This window comes from Nerophis lumbriciformis, linkage group LG01 (genome assembly GCF_033978685.3).
Source record: "Nerophis lumbriciformis linkage group LG01, RoL_Nlum_v2.1, whole genome shotgun sequence".
In the NCBI taxonomy this organism is placed as follows: domain Eukaryota; kingdom Metazoa; phylum Chordata; class Actinopteri; order Syngnathiformes; family Syngnathidae; genus Nerophis; species Nerophis lumbriciformis.
In genome coordinates, this window is record NC_084548.2 from 78,366,816 (window position 1) to 78,385,674 (window position 18,859).

Here is an 18,859-nt window from a genome sequence, read left to right on the forward strand (position 1 = left end):
ACTTTTAGACCTGTCTCTTGGTGATGCTATGGTTGCGTTTTAAGGGCTGGTCACCTAAAGCTTTAGTAAAACTTGGCCAAGTACTATTGTGTCTCTGTGGTCCTTTTGACTCAACATGTATGTCATCCAAAGAAGGACAGATCAGTGTGTTTTATTGCCTGAGCAAAAGGTGCAACGGGAGTGGGGGTCCCGTTCAATTTTGCTCGAAGCTTTATTCATTATTGTGAGGGCAAACATTGCCCTGAGGTGAAGTTTCTAGTCTGCCGTTAGCCGTTTTTGATCTTGTTAAGGCTAAGAATAAGCGTTGATCTGAGAACAGAGCTGTTGAGTGAATAAACCTTAATCCCTGGCACGGTGCCAAGCAAAGACAAGCCACCAAAACCTCTCATGTCAGGATTGCGAACTCCAATCAAAAGGAGGACAGATGAACCCTGACCTGGATCTGATTCACAGGGAGTTTAGCCAGCATTTGACATTGGGTATCCCAGTAGACCCTGAAATCATCGATCTCCAGCTGCTTCTGTCGAAAGGGATTTCCGGCCTAATGAAAGGAAAAAGATGTATTAGTTCCAAATGTGGACAACATGCCTTGTGTGAAATGAGGGAAGTCTGTCAAAGTCTAATGAAAGTTGCACACCGCTGGTGATGTTCTTCTCCTTTCCACACAATCACATGAAGACATTCTAATTTTTTATTTGAAAATGTTCAGTGGATCCTAACTTTTCTAGATTCATACTGTAAGGGTTACATTTGAAGTCAAACTACTTGCCTTGTCTTTGGAAGGATTCTGAGCAGAGATGTTGTTGATGCAGACTCCAAAGGAGAAGGGCTTGTCTGGATTGCAGGTGTCATCCTCAAATCTCAGGTGCACATCTTGGATGTTGAGCTGAACAAATGCATCAGAAAATCAGGGTGTTGTTGAGGCATTGTCCACTCAAATAACACAGAGGGTAAATGTTAAGACCAGGTCTTGGCAAGGACTTCACGATACAATAGGAACACAATATTGTGACATGGTGATATATTCGACATGAGGACTGAGTCTTGGCAAGGACTTCACGATACAATAGGAACACAATATTGTGACATGATCACCATGTCACAATCAGTCCTCAAGTAGAATATATCATATTCTACATGAGAACTGAGTCTTGGCAAGGACTTCACCATCTGAAATGTAGGGCTGCAGCTATCCATTATTTTAGTAATCCACTAATCCAGTGATCCTCAACAGGCGGACCGCGGTCCATGTCCGGACCCAGTGACGTGTCCGTCCGGACCCAGCACGAATTATAGTATAAAAAACAAAAACAAAAAAAAACAAAAAATTTTATTATTATAATTATAATTATTATAAAAAAATATAATAATTGTATTCATCTGTGAGTTATCGCTAGCGCAAGTCAACGTTCTTCGTTGTTTTTAATCAAATATCTCCACGTTTCGTTTACACTTTTCGTGTCTCTCTCTCTCTCTCTCTCTCTCTGAGAGAGAACGCCACTCTGATTGGCTAATTCCGGGGTATGGGTTGTCATCTCTATCACAACGACGCGCTGATAGGCTGTTACCACCTGGGTCATGTGCACAGTGCATGGAACCTTTCGCTGCAGGCACACAGTTGTCTCGTATCGCTACTTCGCTAACTGTTCACTTGTCAGTCACTGAATGTGAATCAAATCACAATGGCATGCTCCAAGTTGGCTCAGGCTGGTAAAAGAAAGGTGGACAGGGAAAACCGACGTTTCAAGGAAGAATGGACAGAGCAATATGTTTCATCCTACCTACTGCAAGTACCAGACCAATGTGTCTACTATGCAACAGTACTGTTGCTCTGGTGAAAAGTGAAAATCTGAAACGTCACTATCTGAAAGAGCACCGTGAATTTGAAGAGACATTTCCTCATGATTCAGAGCTAAGAAAAAAAAGAAATCACGAGGCTGAAAAAGTCATATGAAACATCAAGCAAGATTTTTGTTAAATCTATGACACAACAACAAATAGCAACAGAGCAGTAACGTGCGGTGAGGTTGATGGCTGGTGAGGCACTGACTTCATCACAGTCAGATTTACAAACATATGAACCCTAAAGAGTATCTTATTCACCATTTGATTGGCAGCAGTTAACGGGTTATGTTTAAAAGCTCATACCAGCATTCTTCCCTGCTTGGCACTCAGCATCAAGGCTTGGAATTGGGGGTTAAATCACCAAAAATGATTCCCGGGCGCAGCGCCACTGCTGCCCACTGCTCCCCTCACCTCCCAGGGGGTGATCAAGGGATGGGTCAAATGCAGAGGACACATTTTTTCAAAGTTCTTATTTATTTTTGTTTCAAAGAAAATATTTCATGTATTTTTTTGGATATTTATTTTATTTTTGTTAATTTTAAGAAAATGTTAAACTACCTACCTCCTGCTACTATATAAGCTTGACCGATAATAAACGGACCCAGACTGTTTGAAAAAAAACATTTGTGGACCTTCAAGATTTGTACTTGAGGACCCCTGCACTAATCTATCGACTAGTTTGTTCCATTAATCGAGTAATCGGATTAAATACACTTTATATCCTCATTTTATTTTAAGGCAAATAGTTGCAATTACTTTTCTGCTTGCCATACCCTTCATTACCTTCTATTTCCCTTCTTTTAAGTTTTTTTTACCTTCAATTTCACTTGTTTACGGTAACCTTCGTTTACCTTCAATTTTTTTTTTACCTTCTATTTAACTATATTTACCTTTTATTTCCCTGCTTTTACATTTTATTTATCTTTTTTACTTTCTATTTAGCTTGTATTTACCTTCTAATTACGTTTTACTTTCTTTTACCTTCCATTTACCTTTTATTTACCTTCTATTTAAGTCGTTTTACCTTTTAATGACCTTTCACTTAACTTGCTTCACCTTTTATTTACCTTCTATTTAACTTGTATTTACCTTCTAATTACGTTTTACTTTCTTTTACCTTCCATTTACCTTCTATTTAAGTCGTTTTACCTTTTAATGACCTTTTACTTAACTTGCTTCACCTTTTATGTACCTTCTATTTAACTTGTATTTACCTTCTAATTACCTTTTACTTACGTTTTACTTTCTTTTACCTTCCATTTACCTTTTATTTACCTTCTATTTAAGTCGTTTTACCTTTTAATGACCTTTTACTTAACTTGCTTCACCTTTTATTTACCTTCTATTTAACTTGTATTTACCTTCTAATTACCTTTTACTTACTTTTACCTTCCATTTACCTTCTATTTAAGTTGTGTCATTCACATCGACGTCCCACTGGGGTGAGTTTTTCCTTGCCCTTATGTGGGCTCTGTACCGAGGATGTCGTTGTGGCTTGTGCAGCCCTTTGAGACACTTGTGATTTAGGGCTGTATAAATAAACATTGATTGATTGATTGATTGATTGATTGATTGATTGATTGATTGTTTTACCTTTTAATTACCATCTATTTAAATTGGTTTACCTTTTATTTACCTTCTATTTAACTTGCTTTACCTTTTAGTAATCTTATTCTACCTTCTATTTAACTTGTTTTACAATATTTTACCTTTTATTTACGTTATTTTACTTTTGATTGACCTTTTTTTAAATTTTTATTTAGCTTGTATTACCTTATATATACATTCTACTTACCTTTAACCTTTTATTTACCTTCTATTTAACTTGCCTTACCTCTTATTTACCTTCTATTTAACTTGTTTTACATTATTTTACCTTTTATTTACCTGCTTTTATCGCCTGTTTAAGTTGCTTTATCTTTTGTTTACCTTATTTTACACCTTCTAACTTGTTTTACCTTGTTTTTAGGATTCAAGGAGCTTTATTTGTCGTACTCGCACACATTTGCAAGGTGTACGGTACGAAATTTGACCGCGATTAGCAGGATAAGAACGCTGTTTGGAATGAGATTTACCTTTTATTTACCATCTTTTACCTTCTTTACCATATATTACCTTGTATTTAACTTGTTTTACTTTATTTTACCTTCAATTTACATTGACCTTCTTTTACCATATTTTACGTTCTATTTAGGGTCACTTGTCATACCTTCCTTTACCCAGAACACTTTTCAACTCCCGTTCCGTTGCTCTGAGTTTATAAGGATCATTTTACAATCCTTTAAGTGATGTTTTCTTTGTCAAATCTGCCATCTTAACATATTTTATTGGAGACTGTATTCGTGTTTAGAGTAGCTGAAAAGGAGCTTCCCTTACTTGACACTGGTTTCCGATAACACCAGAAAAAGATACTAGATTCATTGCTAGTCATTCATAATAAATAAATAGTCTCTAAAAGGATCGGATAAGTCCCTAGAAAGCTGAAAAATTCTCAACAAAGTATACAGTAAGCAGCAACAATTGAAAAAACGAGCAAAACGATAAGAAAAAATATATATTAATAATAATAAATAATAATAATAATAATAAAAATATATATTAATACCAATGAATATTTTAATAAAAAAAAAAAAAAAGCATCATTGTTGGAATAATTGTTTGTAAGTTATCACAAAAGAAACGTTGTATTATGAATGCTGTCTTTTGAGGCCTAACAAGAGGAAGAAGGCTCGTGAAACGCCACTGTGATTTCAACACGGACAGATGGCAGGATCTGCTCAACTTCCAGAGGAACTCTCTTTGAAGTGTTAAACGAACTCTCTTTGAAGTATTTCACAAACTCTCTTCCAACTGTTTGGTTGACCGAGGTCAACGCTGTTTACGAGCCGCTGCCCTCTTGAAGTCACTGTGGTCAGGAGACGGGAGGGGTTATCCATTGTCCTCCAACACCTGCCCCAGCTGGATCCAGGAAGAGCCCAAGCCCGAGAAATCCTCTTCTTGGACTTCAAAGCGACCGAAAACAATGACTGTTTTACATACTCCCCATTCCTGCTGTGACATGTGTTGGTGCGTGAACATTGAACATCTGAATAAAGGAGGTGACGAAAACCTTCTTCGTCAGAGCGTGGTGCAGGACTGTACAGAGAGTGCAGTGGCCATGTCTCTCCTCAATATTGAGTCCAAATTGAATTCTGTCTCTGTTTGATTCCTTGCCGTTTGTCTTGTTTAATAGATGTCCTCAGTGTTTGAACGTGACAATCATCGAGGATTATGCAAATTGTATGCTAATGTAATTTTGACCGCGCCCCGCAAGCTGTGGGAAACATGCAGCGTACATACGGACTCCTTACTTCAATGTTTTCCACGATTCTCGTAACCACGGATGCAGTGACGGAGTACCAGTAAGACTCTCCTCTCTGCTCACACTCACTCTGTAGACGGAACAACAAAAATAGATCATACATTCATACAGTATGTCTCAAATGTACACGCTTCAAGTCATTAGTAAACAAAAAAGCAGACATTACAGAAAAGGTGGATGATTTCATGTCAAATCAGGGTCCCCTTACCTTGAATTTGTCTTCAAGAGTCTTGAGGAGATACTTCTTGCGCTCCCTCTGCTCCTCTTTCTCTTTCTGGTCGTCATACTCCTGCAGCTGGGCAGGGCCGATGATGAGGTTGAGCTGGGACATGGAGATGACCCACGGGTCGCTGTGAGGCCGGTAGAACGGGATCTGCAGAGTAATCTTTCCAATGAAGCCTAAAGCCGACACAACACGGGTTATTTTAGGGGTCACGTGGAGAAATACAACAGACTATTTCCATAAATACAATCATTATTGGTAGGGTTGTCCCAATACCAATATTTTGGTACCGGTACCAAAATGTATTGCGATACTTTTCTAAATAAAGTGGACCACAAAAATTGTCATTATGGGCTTTATTGTAACAAAAAAATGTTACAACATGTGTTTATTATTGCAATTTAGTCCTTAAATAAAATGTTGAACATACTAGACAACTTGTCTTTGTCATGTCTGTGTAATCATGTTTTGTTTTAAGTCATGTTTTGTTTAGTTTCTGGCTTTTCACTCCCTTGTCTTGTTTGCATGATTAGTTTCACCTGTTCCACGTTTGGACTCATTGTGCACTCTTGTTTGTCACCATAGCAACCATTAGTTTTCACCTGTCACGTCACGCACCTGTTTCACGTTTTGAGTCACGCACCTGTTTTCGTTAATCATGTCTGTTATTTAAGCTTTTCATTTTCTGCTGTTCGTCCTGACGACCTCACCACATTTATGCTCTGTCCATTCTTTCCATGTCCATTCTTCATGCAACTATTTTTGTCCAAGCCAATTAAGTTTTTGTTCCATGTTTATAGTCTTTTTGTTTTTCATAGTTTGTTCTTCGCCACTGTGCGTGTTTTTCGTTTGTACTTTTTTGCTATAGTCTTTTGGTTTCATAGTTTATTCTCCGCCACTGTGCGCGCTTTTCGTTTGCACTTTTTTTTTGATATATTAAATAAATCATGTACCTTCATTCCCGTCTCGCCCGTGCCAACTTTCCGTTGCATCCCGGAAAAGCAAACACCCAAGACCAAGACTTGACAGTCTTTTAGTAGTAAGTAAACAAACAAAGACTCCTAATTAGTCTGCAGACGTATGCAGTAACATATTGTGTCATTTATACACCTATTATTTTGTACACTTTATGAGGGACAAACTGTAAAAAAATGGATTATTAATCTACTTGTTCATTTACTGTTAATATCTGCTTATTTTCTGTTTTAACATGTTCTATCTACACTTCTGCTAAAATGTAATAATCACTTATTCTTCTCTTCTTTGATACTTGACATTAGTTTTGGGTGATACCACACATTTAGGTATCGATCCGATACCAGGTAGTTACAGGATCATATTCAAAGTCCTCATGTGTCCGGGGACGTATTTCCTGACTTTATAAACATAGTATGAATTTTTTAAAAAGGAAAAAATATTTTGTGACAATAAAAAATAGATGTAATCATAGTGGTATCGACTCGATACACTCTTGTACTTGGTATCATTACAGTGGATGTCAGGTGGAGACCCACCCATGGCATTTGTTTACATTCATGGGTTAGCGGTGAGCTATTGCATCCTCCCACGGTGTGTAGTGAAACTTGTTTAGCTATTCATTGTCCTGCAGTGAATTTCCTGGAAAAGGATGCCAAAGCAGACTTATTTCACACTACCTCTTGTTCAGCGGCACAAAAGCACACACACGGCCCCTCTTTGTCTGCTCCTTTCTTTTCAGCTTTACTTTTTTAAATGTTTACTAGTGCAGCAACATTGTTGTTGTTGTTGTTATTTTGGCTTGTTAATCAACATAAAGTTGATCCATCACCATCTTGTCATGTTTGTTTGATATACAGTACTGTATAGCACTTTCAATTGTATTCAAAATGTACAAACCTTCACTAAAATATGGACTTTTGTCGAGGCTAGAACCCATTATTCATAATTACGTTGTTTCTTACGGAGAAATGTGCTTAACTATACAAACTTTTCCATTTACGATGCCTGTTAAGGAACCAATTAGGTTGGTAAATCAAGGTTTGACTGTACTATAAATTTGATATAGGGTTCACGGTGACCCTGGAAAGGATTATTTCTATTTCCATTGTGTTCCATTTGACAAAATACATTTTGATTTTGTTCAGCCTTAGAAGTTCCAGCGAGTTCATCCCAAACGAAAGTGAAAATGCTCACGTCCATGAAGCAAAAAAATCGATTAGTTATCAAGTTGGGTCAGTATTGCACCACCTCATGCAACCTTTGACCTGCAGCCTCACCTGCTTTGACCTCAAAGGGCAGGTCGAACTCTCTGAGTGCATCTTTCCTCAGAGGGAGGTTCTCCAACTCAACTGCACCTGAAGAACAGACGTTGCCTGGTAAAAACACTCAATCGTGTCCACGGGAAATGTCAATTTAATACAAACATGGCTTTCCAGATAAAGCATTGATGTAAGCTATAAACATTTAACATACACTACATTGCCAAAAGTATTTGGCCACACATCCAAATGATGAGAACCAGGTGTCCTAATCACTTGGCCCGGTGTATCAAATCAAGCACTTAGGCATGGAGACTGTTTCTACAAACATTTGATTTCCAGCTTGGAACTGTCACAGGTGTGCCACCTGTGCAACAAATCCAGTCCTGAAATGTCCTCGCTCCTAAATATTCCAAAGTCAACTTTATTATAAGGAAAGTGAAGAGTTTGGGAACAACAGCAACTCAGCCACCAAGTGGTAGGCCATGTAAACTGACAGAGAGGTCAGCATAGTGCGAAGACTTTCTGCACAGTCACTTGCTACATAGCTCCAAACTTCATGTCACCTTCCAGTTAGCCCACGTACAGTACGCAGAGAGCTTCATGGAATGGGTCGCCACTGGACTCTCCTGGCAACCTCCAAACCCAGACTGGTCCATCAGATTGCCAGATGGAAAAGTGTGATTTATCAGTCCAGAGAAGGCGTCTCCACTGCTCTAGAGTCCAGTGGTGATGTCCTTTACACCACTGCATCCCACGCTTTGCATTGGACTTGGTAATGTATGGCTTAGATGCAGCTGCTCGGCCATGGAAAGCCATTCCATAAAGCTCTCTGCGTACTGTACGTGGGCTAACTGGAAGGTGACATGAAGTTTGGAGCAAGTGACTGTGCATAAAGTCTTTGCACTATGCTGACCTCTCTGTCAGTTTACGTGGCCTACCACTTGGTGGCTGAGTTGCTGTTGTTCCCAAACTCTTCACTTTTCTTAGAATAAAGTTGACTTTGGAATATTTAGGAGCGAGGACATTTCAGGACTGGATTTGTTGCACAGGTGGCATCCTATGACAGTTCCACGCTGGAAATCACTGAGAGCGGCCCATTCTTTCACAAATGTTAGTAGAAACAGTCTCCATGCCTAAGTGCTTGATTTGATACACCGGGCCAAGTGATTAGGACACCTGATTCTCATCACTTGGATGGGTGGCCAAATACTTTTGGCAATATACAGGTAAAAGCCAGTAAATTAGAATATTTTGAAAAACTTGATTTATTTCAGTAATTGCATTCAAAAGGTGTAACTTGTACATTATATTTATTCATTGCACACAGACTGATGCATTCAAATGTTTATTTCATTTAATTTTGATGATTTGAAGTGGCAACAAATGAAAATCCACAATTCCGTGTGTCACAAAATTAGAATATTACTTAAGGCTAATACAAAAAAGGGATTTTTAGAAATGTTGGCCAACTGAAAAGTATGAAAATGAAAAATATGAGCATGTACAATACTCAATACTTGGTTGGAGCTCCTTTTGCCTCAATTACTGCGTTAATGCGGCGTGGCATGGAGTCGATGAGTTTCTGGCACTGCTCAGGTGTTATGAGAGCCCAGGTTGCTCTGATAGTGGCCTTCAACTCTTCTGCGTTTTTGGGTCTGGCATTCTGCATCTTCCTTTTCACAATACCCCACAGATTTTCTATGGGGCTAAGGTCAGGGGAGTTGGCGGGCCAATTTAGAACAGAAATACCATGGTCCGTAAACCAGGCACGGGTAGATTTTGCGCTGTGTGCAGGCGCCAAGTCCTGTTGGAACTTGAAATCTCCATCTCCATAGAGCAGGTCAGCAGCAGGAAGCATGAAGTGCTCTAAAACTTGCTGGTAGACGGCTGCGTTGACCCTGGATCTCAGGAAACAGAGTGGACCGACACCAGCAGATGACATGGCACCCCAAACCATCACTGATGGTGGAAACCTTACACTAGACTTCAGGCAACGTGGATCCTGTGCCTCTCCTGTCTTCCTCCAGACTCTGGGACCTCGATTTCCAAAGGAAATGCAAAATTTGCATGGTTGGGTGATGGTTTGGGGTGCCATGTCATCTGCTGGTGTCGGTCCACTCTGTTTCCTGAGATCCAGGGTTAACGCAGCCGTCTACCACTTCATGCTTCCTGCTGCTGACCTGCTCTATGGAGATGGAGATTTCAAGTTCCACCAGGACTTGGCGCCTGCACACAGCGCAAAATCTACCCGTGCCTGGTTTACGGACCATGGTATTTCTGTTCTAAATTGGCCCGCCAACTCCCCTGACCTTAGCCCCATAGAAAATCTGTGAAAAGGAAGATGCAGAATGCCAGACCCAAAAACGCAGAAGAGTTGAAGGCCACTATCAGAGCAACCTGGGCTCTCATAACACCTGAGCAGTGCCAGAAACTCATCGACTCCATGCCACGCCGCATTAACGCAGTAATTGAGGCAAAAGGAGCTCCAACCAAGTATTGAGTATTGTACATGCTCATATTTTTCATTTTCATACTTTTCAGTTGGCCAACATTTCTAAAAATCCCTTTTTTGTATTAGCCTTAAGTAATATTCTAATTTTGTGACACACGGAATTTTGGATTTTCATTTGTTGCCACTTCAAATCATCAAAATTAAATGAAATAAACATTTGAATGCATCAGTCTGTGTGCAATGAATAAATATAATGTACAAGTTACACCTTTTGAATGCAATTACTGAAATAAATCAAGTTTTTCAAAATATTCTAATTTACTGGCTTTTACCTGTAGTGTATGATGGTAAAAAAAGAACCTGCATCCTTAATATTGAGATATTTGACACACGTTCAGTTAAATGTGCATTACACTAGTTCTGAATCTACTGTATGAACACGGATTCACAGGTAGGAGAAGAGAAAGGAAAGTATATTAACAAACAATATAATGATTAAAAGGTAACTGGTGTATGATTACCTTTGAGGAGGGCAATGGACAGCTGATCTGTGTTCAAGTTGCTGACATATTTTCCCAAGTATGTGTTCAGCACCCAGGCGACAAGACCCTCCAACATCCTGTTTGTTCAGGGAACGCCGCCACTCCCCAAAATGTGTCTGCAGCAGACAAAAGTGGGGCTCTCAGGGGGAAGGCCCTCAGTGTCTGATAAGAAGAAGGCAGCAAAATGCACATGAAAGCAATGTTAGATAGTATACCTTCCATTTCACTGCAGCACCATATGAGCTATTTTACCTGGCAGAAAGACACCTTTAGCAAATCCTGCTGTATTTTGGAAGTGAAAGAATGTTTTTTGTAAGGCTGAAACGACGCGTCGACGTCATCGGTTACGTAAATACGTCGACGCCGTTTTTGTGCGTCGACGCGTCGCATATTTACGTCACACTACTGTCATGGCGGAGCGTAAAGCAGACGGTGCGAGCGGTGCGAGCGAGGGGAAAAAAGCACGCCAAAAGTCGTCAAAAGTGTGTGAGTATTTCAATAAACGGCCTAATAATGTTGTTGTATGCACACTGTGTGGAGCGGAAATGGCCTATCATAGCAGCACAACGGCTATGAAGGAACATTTGAAAAGAAAACACCCGACAGCGTTCTTGCCATCACCATCAACTAGTCAATCGTCCGCGTGAGTATACGTTGTCATCATTACACAAAAACATGAATGTGTCAATTGTATCTGCGTTGTAAATTCATAAACTAAAGCACCGTTTCGCTCTGAGAGGCGCGTTTGGCGTGCCTGTTCAGTGTTTACAAAGACGCGCTCCTCTTTAACGCTGTGGAGAGGCGGGGCCGGCGAAAGAGCGGCGAGGCGGGGCGCGCCGGGAGCGACGACGCAATCGTGCCCAGGTGCGCGATCCGCGCACCTGGGCACGATCATCCAATCTCCTCTCGCTGAAGAAAAGGGGAGCAGCAGAGAGACTGGAAGGAGCCAGAGTGAAGCTGACGTGGAGCGAGAGAGGAGGAGAGACAGAGACAGGGGACGACGAGCGAGCGAGGAAGAGGAGCTGAAAAGCGAGGAAAGAAAGAGAAAAGAGTTGGAAGAGAAAAGACTTTGTGTAAAATTAAAAGATTGTAAACCCGGCAAAGCCGTCTGGCGTTCAGTCTGTCGGTCCTGGAAGAACCTCACTGCACAAGACGTGTCACAAACGCTAACGTTAATTAGTTGTGCAAATACCTTTTACAACATTAACAGTTACATATACTATGTACAAACCAACAATTAACTTTCACTTTAATCATACTATCATTGTTGTGTTATTAAGCAAAATAAGCAATACTTTTACTTTTGTTGAAATGTTTACACTGTACACTTTTTTGTATTGGATGTTTAGCTTTATTTTTGCACATTTTAGCAAATAAGCAATACTTTTACTTTTGTTGAAATGTTTACACTGTTACAGATTATTTTCGTTTTGCACTTTTTTGTATTGGATGTTTATCTTTATTTTTGCACATTTTAAAGCAAAATAAGCAATACTTTTACTTTTGAAATGCTGATACTATTGCAGAATATTAAGATTTGCACTGGATGTTTACTTTTATATTTGCACATTAAAAAGCAAATAAGCTACTTTTAATTTTGTTAAATGTTAAAAGTTTTAAATGTTTACATTGTTACAGAATATTTTGTCATGTTGTTGTCAATGTTGACTGAGTGGCCATACTTTTTTTTTTTTGTAAATAAAAGCCATGCCTTTTGAAAAAACTGGCCTACATTTATTTTTTCATCTTCATTTTAAATAAAAAAAAATTATCGGTAAAAGGAAAAATAATCTATAGATTAATCGAAAAAAATAATCTATAGACTAACCGATTAATCGAAAAAATAATCTCTAGATTAATCGATAGAAAAATAATCGTTAGCTGCAGCCTTAGTTTTTTGTTCATATGGTAGCACACTAATATGTAGAAGTACATGTTAGTCTTTATTACCAAAGCTTTTTTTGGTACTGAATTTATTTAACTGAATTTCATTACATTAATTTCATTAAATTTACCGGGAGTAGGTCTTGAATTTTGAAGCGACAAATATATTATTGAGTAAAAACACTGTATTTTACTCAACTGAATTTTTAAACACATACATTATGCTCACTTTGATTAAATACCAAAATTGAGAGCAAAATGTGTGTGTTTAAAAATTCTGTTTGTAAAAATACTAAAATATAATATTTACAATAAAATAAATCAGTGCAGAAACATTCTTTGCTTCAAACTCCGGTAAATTAAATGATTTTTTAAAAATTTAATAAAACGAAAATCTAATGAAAATGTCAGTATAATTTGATGTAAAAAGGACTAGGATCCGACCGAAATGAAACAGTCATTGTCGCGCCTGACAGACTGCTATGATATATATATATATATATATATATATATATATATATATGACACTATAACAGTACTGTATGTTGGCTCTGTAAAGGTTAGCCACTGCCAAGCCGAACTCTAACCAACTTGTAACATTTATTAGGTGATCGTGTAAATCAGTGTTTTTCAACCACGGTGCCGCGGCACATTAGTGTGCCGTGAGATACAGTCTGGTGTGCCGTGGGAGATTATGTAATTTCACCTAATTGGGTTAAAAATATTTTTTGCAAACCAGTAATTATAATCCGTAAATGTGTTGTTGTTGAGTGTCGGTGCTGTCTAGAACTCGGCAGAGTAACCGTGTAATACTCTTCCATATCAGTAGGTGGCAGCAGGTAGCTAATTGCTTCGTAGATGTGGGAAACAGCGGGAGGCAGCGTGCAGGTAAAAAGGTGTCTAATGCTTAAACCAAAAATAAACAAAAGGTGAGTGCCCCTAAGAAAAGGCATTGAAGCTTAGGGAAGGCTATGCAGAACAAAACTAAAACTGAACTGGCTACAAAGTAAACAAAAACAGAATGCTGGACGACAACAAAGACTTACTGTGGAGCAAAGATGGCGTCCACAAAGTACATCCGAACATGACATGACAATCAACAATGTCCCCACAAAGAAGGATAAAAACAACTGAAATATTCTTGATTGCTAAAACAAAATAGATGTGGGAAATATCGCTCTAAGGAAGACATGAAACTGCGACAGGAAAATATCAAAAAAAGAGAAAAAGCCACCAAAATAGGAGCGCAAGACAAGAAGTAAAACACTACACACAGACTCAAAATAAGTCAGGGTGTGATGTGACAGGTGGTGACAGTACACCTACTTTGAGACAAGAGCTATATTGATGCATGCTTGGTTATGATTTAAAGCAGACCTGCGCAAATTAAGGCCCGGGGGCCCATTGAGCTTTTCAATATGGCCGGCCGGACATTCCCAAATAATTTTTTTAGATGTTTAAGATGTAAAGTGTAGCTGCCATTATCATGTGCACTGACAATTTCCAATTACAGCAAGTCTTGAACTATACAAAGTATTTCAATGGTTGGAATCTGTGCTTTTGCATGATATACTAGTTACTATGGTAATCTAATTAGTTACTATGGTAATCTAATTAGTTACTATGGTAATCTAAATCACAGCAGCTCAGACGAGGCTGTTTCCAGAGCGGCCAGCCTTAAATGTGGGTGTCAGGGACAGACGCGGAAGGAGATTTTTACAACAAAGTGCTAAAGCTTAGTGATGTATCACATATATCAGATTGTAGGTGTTTATTATTTTTTTTACCCTTCGCGTTCATATTTTGCTGTGTTTATTGCATTTTTGTTGCGTTTCGCTTGATAGTAAAATATCGAGAGGGGGTGTGATGTGCATATGTTGTCAATATTCAGTTTTTTATCAGTCATAGTTAATATTGTAAATCCCACTGTGGGGGGTGGGGGGGGGGGGGCCTGCGGACCTGCAGCGAAGCGGGGTGTGCCAGGATCGGCTTCGAGATCAGGGACAGGTGCGTAGATGACCCAGCTGGGAGTGTTTGTCTGATCACCTGTCGTTCTGTCAAAAGGCAGCAGTCAGGAAGGAGAAGGGAAGTTGTTGATGGTGGTGGAACACGAGTACAAGTGAGAGCGAGACGGACAGAACTGTCAAGACCTGATGGCTGAAAAGCACGAGGAGCAAGAGCTCCACACCCACATTCTTTATTTTCATGTACATTGTGGGTGTCTCATTCAGTAGAACAACTTCAAATTCCACTACGTTTTTTTAAGGCGGTCTGTCGTAACGTTCTTAGCTTTCAATCAGACATTATTGTATTAAGTGTTCCTAACAATCAGATATACTGGCCCCCAGACACAATTCTTTCTCTAAATTTGGCCCTCCGGGTCAAAATAATTGCCCAGGCCTGCTTTAAAGTCATATCCAACAACGACTTTTTACTGTCAACTGAGTTTAGTTTTTTGAATGATTTCTGCTGGTGGTGTGCCTCCGCATTTTTTCAACGCAAAAAATGTGCCTTGGCTCCAAAAAGGTTGAAAAACACTGATGTAAAGAATGAAAGAATGAAAAGGTGAAGAACTCACAGGTTGCAAAAGACTGGTGTAAAGAATGAAAGAATGAAAAAAGGTTGCAAAAGTGAAGTGAATTATATTTATATAGCGCTTTTCTCTAGTGACTCAAAGCGCTTTTACATAGTGAAACCCAATATGTAAGTTACATTTAAAGCAGTGTGGGTGGCACTGGGAGCAGGTGGGTAAAGTGGCTTGCCCAAGGACACAATGGCAGTGACTAGGATGGCGGAAGCGGGCATCGAACCTGAAACCCTCAAGTTGCTGGCACGGCCACTCTACCAACCGAGCTATACCGCCCCACAAAAAACTGGTGTAAAGAATGAAAGAATGAAAAAAGGTTGAAAAAGACTGTTGTAAAGAATGAAAGAATGAAAAGGTGAAGAACTCACAGGTTGCAAAAGACTGGTGTAAAGAATGAAAGAATGAAAAAAGGTTGCAAAAGACTGATATAAAGAATGTAAAGAACGAAAAAAGGTTGCAAAAGACTGGTGTAAAGAATGAAAGAAGTTTGAAAAAGACTGTTGTAAAGAATGAAAGGATGAAAAGGTGAAGAACTCACAAGTTGCAAAAGACTGGTGTAAAGAATGAAATAATTAAAAAAGGTTGCAAAAAAAACTGGTGTAGAGAGTGAAAGAATTAAAAAAGGTTGCAAAAAAAACTGGTGTAGAGAATGAAAGAATTAAAAAAGGTTGCAAAAGACTGGTGTAAAGAATGAAAGAATGAAAAAAGGTTGCAAAAGACTGGTGTAAAGAATGAAAGAATGAAAAAAGGTTGAAAAAGACTGTTGTAAAGAATGAAAGAATGAAAAGGTGAAGAACTCACAGGTTGCATAAGACTGTTGTAAAGAATGAAATAATTAAAAAAGGTTACAAAAAAAACTGGTGTAGAGAATGAAAGAATTAAAAAAGGTTGCAAAAGACTGATATAAAGAATGTAAAGAACAAAAAAAGGTTGCAAAAGACTGGTGTAAAGAATGAAAGAATGAAAAAAGGTTGCAAAAGACTGGTGTAAAGAATGAAAGAATGAAAAAAGGTTGAAAAACACTGTTGTAAAGAATGAAAGAATGAAAAGGTGAAGAACTCACAGGTTGCAAAAGACTGATGTAAAGAATGAAAGAATGAAAAAAGGTTGCAGAAGACTAGGGCTGCAGCTAACGATTATTTTTCTATCGATTAATCTATAGATTATTTTTTTCGATTAATCGGTTAATCTATAGATTATTTTTTTCGATTAATCTATAGATTATTTTTCCTTTTACCGATTTTTTTTAAAATTTAAAATGAAGAGGAAAAAATAAATGTAGGCCAGTTTTTTCAAAAGGCATGGCTTTTATTTACAAAAAAAAAAGTATGGCCACTAGTCAGTCAACATGACAAAACATTCTGTAACAATGTAAACATTTAAAACTTTTAACATTTAACAAAATTAAAAGTATCTTATTTGCTTTTTAATGTGCAAATATAAAAGTAAACATCCAGTGCAAATCTTAATATTCTGGAATAGTATAAGCATTTCAAAAGTAAAAGTATTGCTTATTTTGCTTTAAAATGTGAAAAAATAAAGCTAAACATCCAATACAAAAAAGTGTACAGTGTAAACATTTCAACAAAAGTAAAAGTATTGCTTATTTTGCTTAATAACACAACAATGATAGTATGATTAAAGTGAAAGTTAATTGTTGGTTTGTACATAGTATATGTAACTGTTAATGTTGTAAAAGGTATTTGCACAACTAATTAACGTTAGCGTTTGTGACACGTCTTGTGCCGTGGGGTTCTTTCAGGACCGACAGACTGAACGCCAGACGGCTTTGCCAGGTTTACAATCTTTTAATTTTACACAAAGTCTTTTCTCTTCCAACTGCGCGGATCGCGCACCTGGGCACGATTGCGGCGTCGCTCCCGGCGCGCCCCGCCTCGCCGCTCGCTCGCCGCCGCCGCCTCTCCACAGCGTTAAAGAGGAGCGCGTCTTTGTAAACACTGAACAGGCACGCCAAACGCGCCTCTCAGAGCGAAACGGTGCTTTAGTTTATGAATTTACAACGCAGATACAAATGACACATTCATGTTTTTGTGTAATAATGACAACGTATACGCACGCGGACGTTTGACTTGTTGATGGTGATGGCAAGAACGCTGTCGGGGGTTTTCTTTTCAAATGTTCCTTCATAGCCGTTGTGCTGCTATGATAGGCCATTTCCACTCCACACAGTGTGCATACAACAACATTATTAGGCCGTTTATTGAAATACTCCCACACTTTTGACGACTTTTGGCGTGCTTTTTTCCCCTCGCTCGCATCGTCTGCTTTGCGCTCCGCCATGACAGTAAAGTAGTGTGACGTAAATATGCGACGCGCCGACGCACAAAAACGGCGTCGACGTATTTACGTAACCGATGGCGTCGACATAGTCGACGCGTCGTTTCAGCCTTACAGAAGACTGATATAAAGAATGTAAAAAATGAAAGAATGAAAAGGGGAAGAACTCACAGGTTGCATAAGACTGTTGTAAAGAATGTAAAGAATGAAAGAAGGTTGCAAAAGACTGGGTAAAGAATGAAAGAATAAAAAGGTGAAGAACTCACAGGTTGCAAAAGAGTAATATAAAGAATGTAAAGAATGAAAAAAGGTTGCAAAAGACTGATATAAAGAATGTAAAGAAGTCACAGGTTGCAAAAGAGTGATATAAAGAGTGCTATAAAGAATGTAAAGAATGAAAAAGGTAAAGAAGTCACAGTTTGCTAAAGAGTGCTATAAAGAGTGCTATAAAGAATGAAAAAGGTAAAGAAGTCCCAGGTTGCAAAAGAGTGCTGTAAAGAATGTAAAATGTGAAGAACTGACCGCCAGAGACATGAGTTGCTGTTCATGGATCAACCTTTGCGATGAAGACGATGTTGCTGTCAGGAGAAGACATACAAACATGTTATATATTATTAACATGGACTTAATCAGGACATATTTGAAATACGTACAGAAATAAGAAAGCACTTCAAAGATGAGTAAAAAAAGGAGAAGGTTGAAGTCCAGCAAGCAGCTAGCCAACAAGCTAAAAGTAGCCTCGGCTCACAGTCCAGACGGCCGGTCGTCAGGACAACAAACTAAAGCACAAAATAAAACGCAGGATGTTTTCATGGAAGACAATGTTGTTCCGCGCTTATCTTCTATTCTTCACTTCATGTACTTTCACATTTGTGTCGCATGAGCTTAAAACCAGGGGACTTCCAACTCATACTTCCGGTCACGTGATCAAAACAAACCCTCTCTTCTTCGTTGAGCTTCTTCTTCTTCTTCTTCTTCTTCTTCTTCTTCCGCTTTTTTTTGTTTTTTTTATAAACCTTTATTCATAAATTGCAACATTTACAAACAGTTGAGAAATAATAATCAAAATAAGTACAAAAACAGTACAAAACAGCGCCAGGGGGTTGTAAATTCAAATTAAATTTGGAACACAGCATCATCGTTTTCACAGCTTTTTGCTTGTTAGAGGTCGAGAGTGTTTTAACATAGAGTTCTAATTCTTTTCTAAAGGCACTTCTTCTTCTTCTTCTTCTTCCTCTACAGATCTTATTATTATTATTATTTTTAATTTTATAAACCTTTATTTATAAATTTCAACATTTACAAACAATTGAGAAATAATAATCAAAATAAGTACAAAAACAGTACAAAACAGCGCCAGAGGTTGTAAACTCAATAAAGTAATTAAAATAGAATGCTATATATATATATATATATATATATATATA

General features: G+C 38.4%; 1 protein-coding gene across 4 annotated transcripts in view; it reads right to left on the reverse strand.

The window, feature by feature from the left end:
- Positions 1 to 18,345, reverse strand: part of vps13d (vacuolar protein sorting 13 homolog D) — a 231,646-nt gene extending 213,301 nt beyond the window's left edge. For 3 of the 4 annotated variants that reach the window (XM_061973410.2, XM_061973417.2, XM_061973395.2), the window contains exons 1-8: positions 18,086 to 18,345; positions 17,955 to 18,010; positions 10,643 to 10,825; positions 7,685 to 7,762; positions 5,415 to 5,605; positions 5,196 to 5,276; positions 770 to 886; positions 437 to 541 (exon numbers count right to left, since the gene is read on the reverse strand). In XM_061973410.2, coding sequence (XP_061829394.2) covers positions 437 to 541; positions 770 to 886; positions 5,196 to 5,276; positions 5,415 to 5,605; positions 7,685 to 7,762; positions 10,643 to 10,739 — 669 coding nt within the window. In that variant the 5' untranslated portion in view covers positions 10,740 to 10,825; positions 17,955 to 18,010; positions 18,086 to 18,345. Of the gene's footprint in view, positions 1 to 436; positions 542 to 769; positions 887 to 5,195; positions 5,277 to 5,414; positions 5,606 to 7,684; positions 7,763 to 10,642; positions 10,826 to 10,915; positions 10,943 to 17,954; positions 18,011 to 18,085 lie in introns of all 4 variants that reach the window. The other variant, XM_061973402.2, reaches the window with a different exon arrangement.
- Between the last annotated feature and the right edge of the window lie 514 nt (positions 18,346 to 18,859).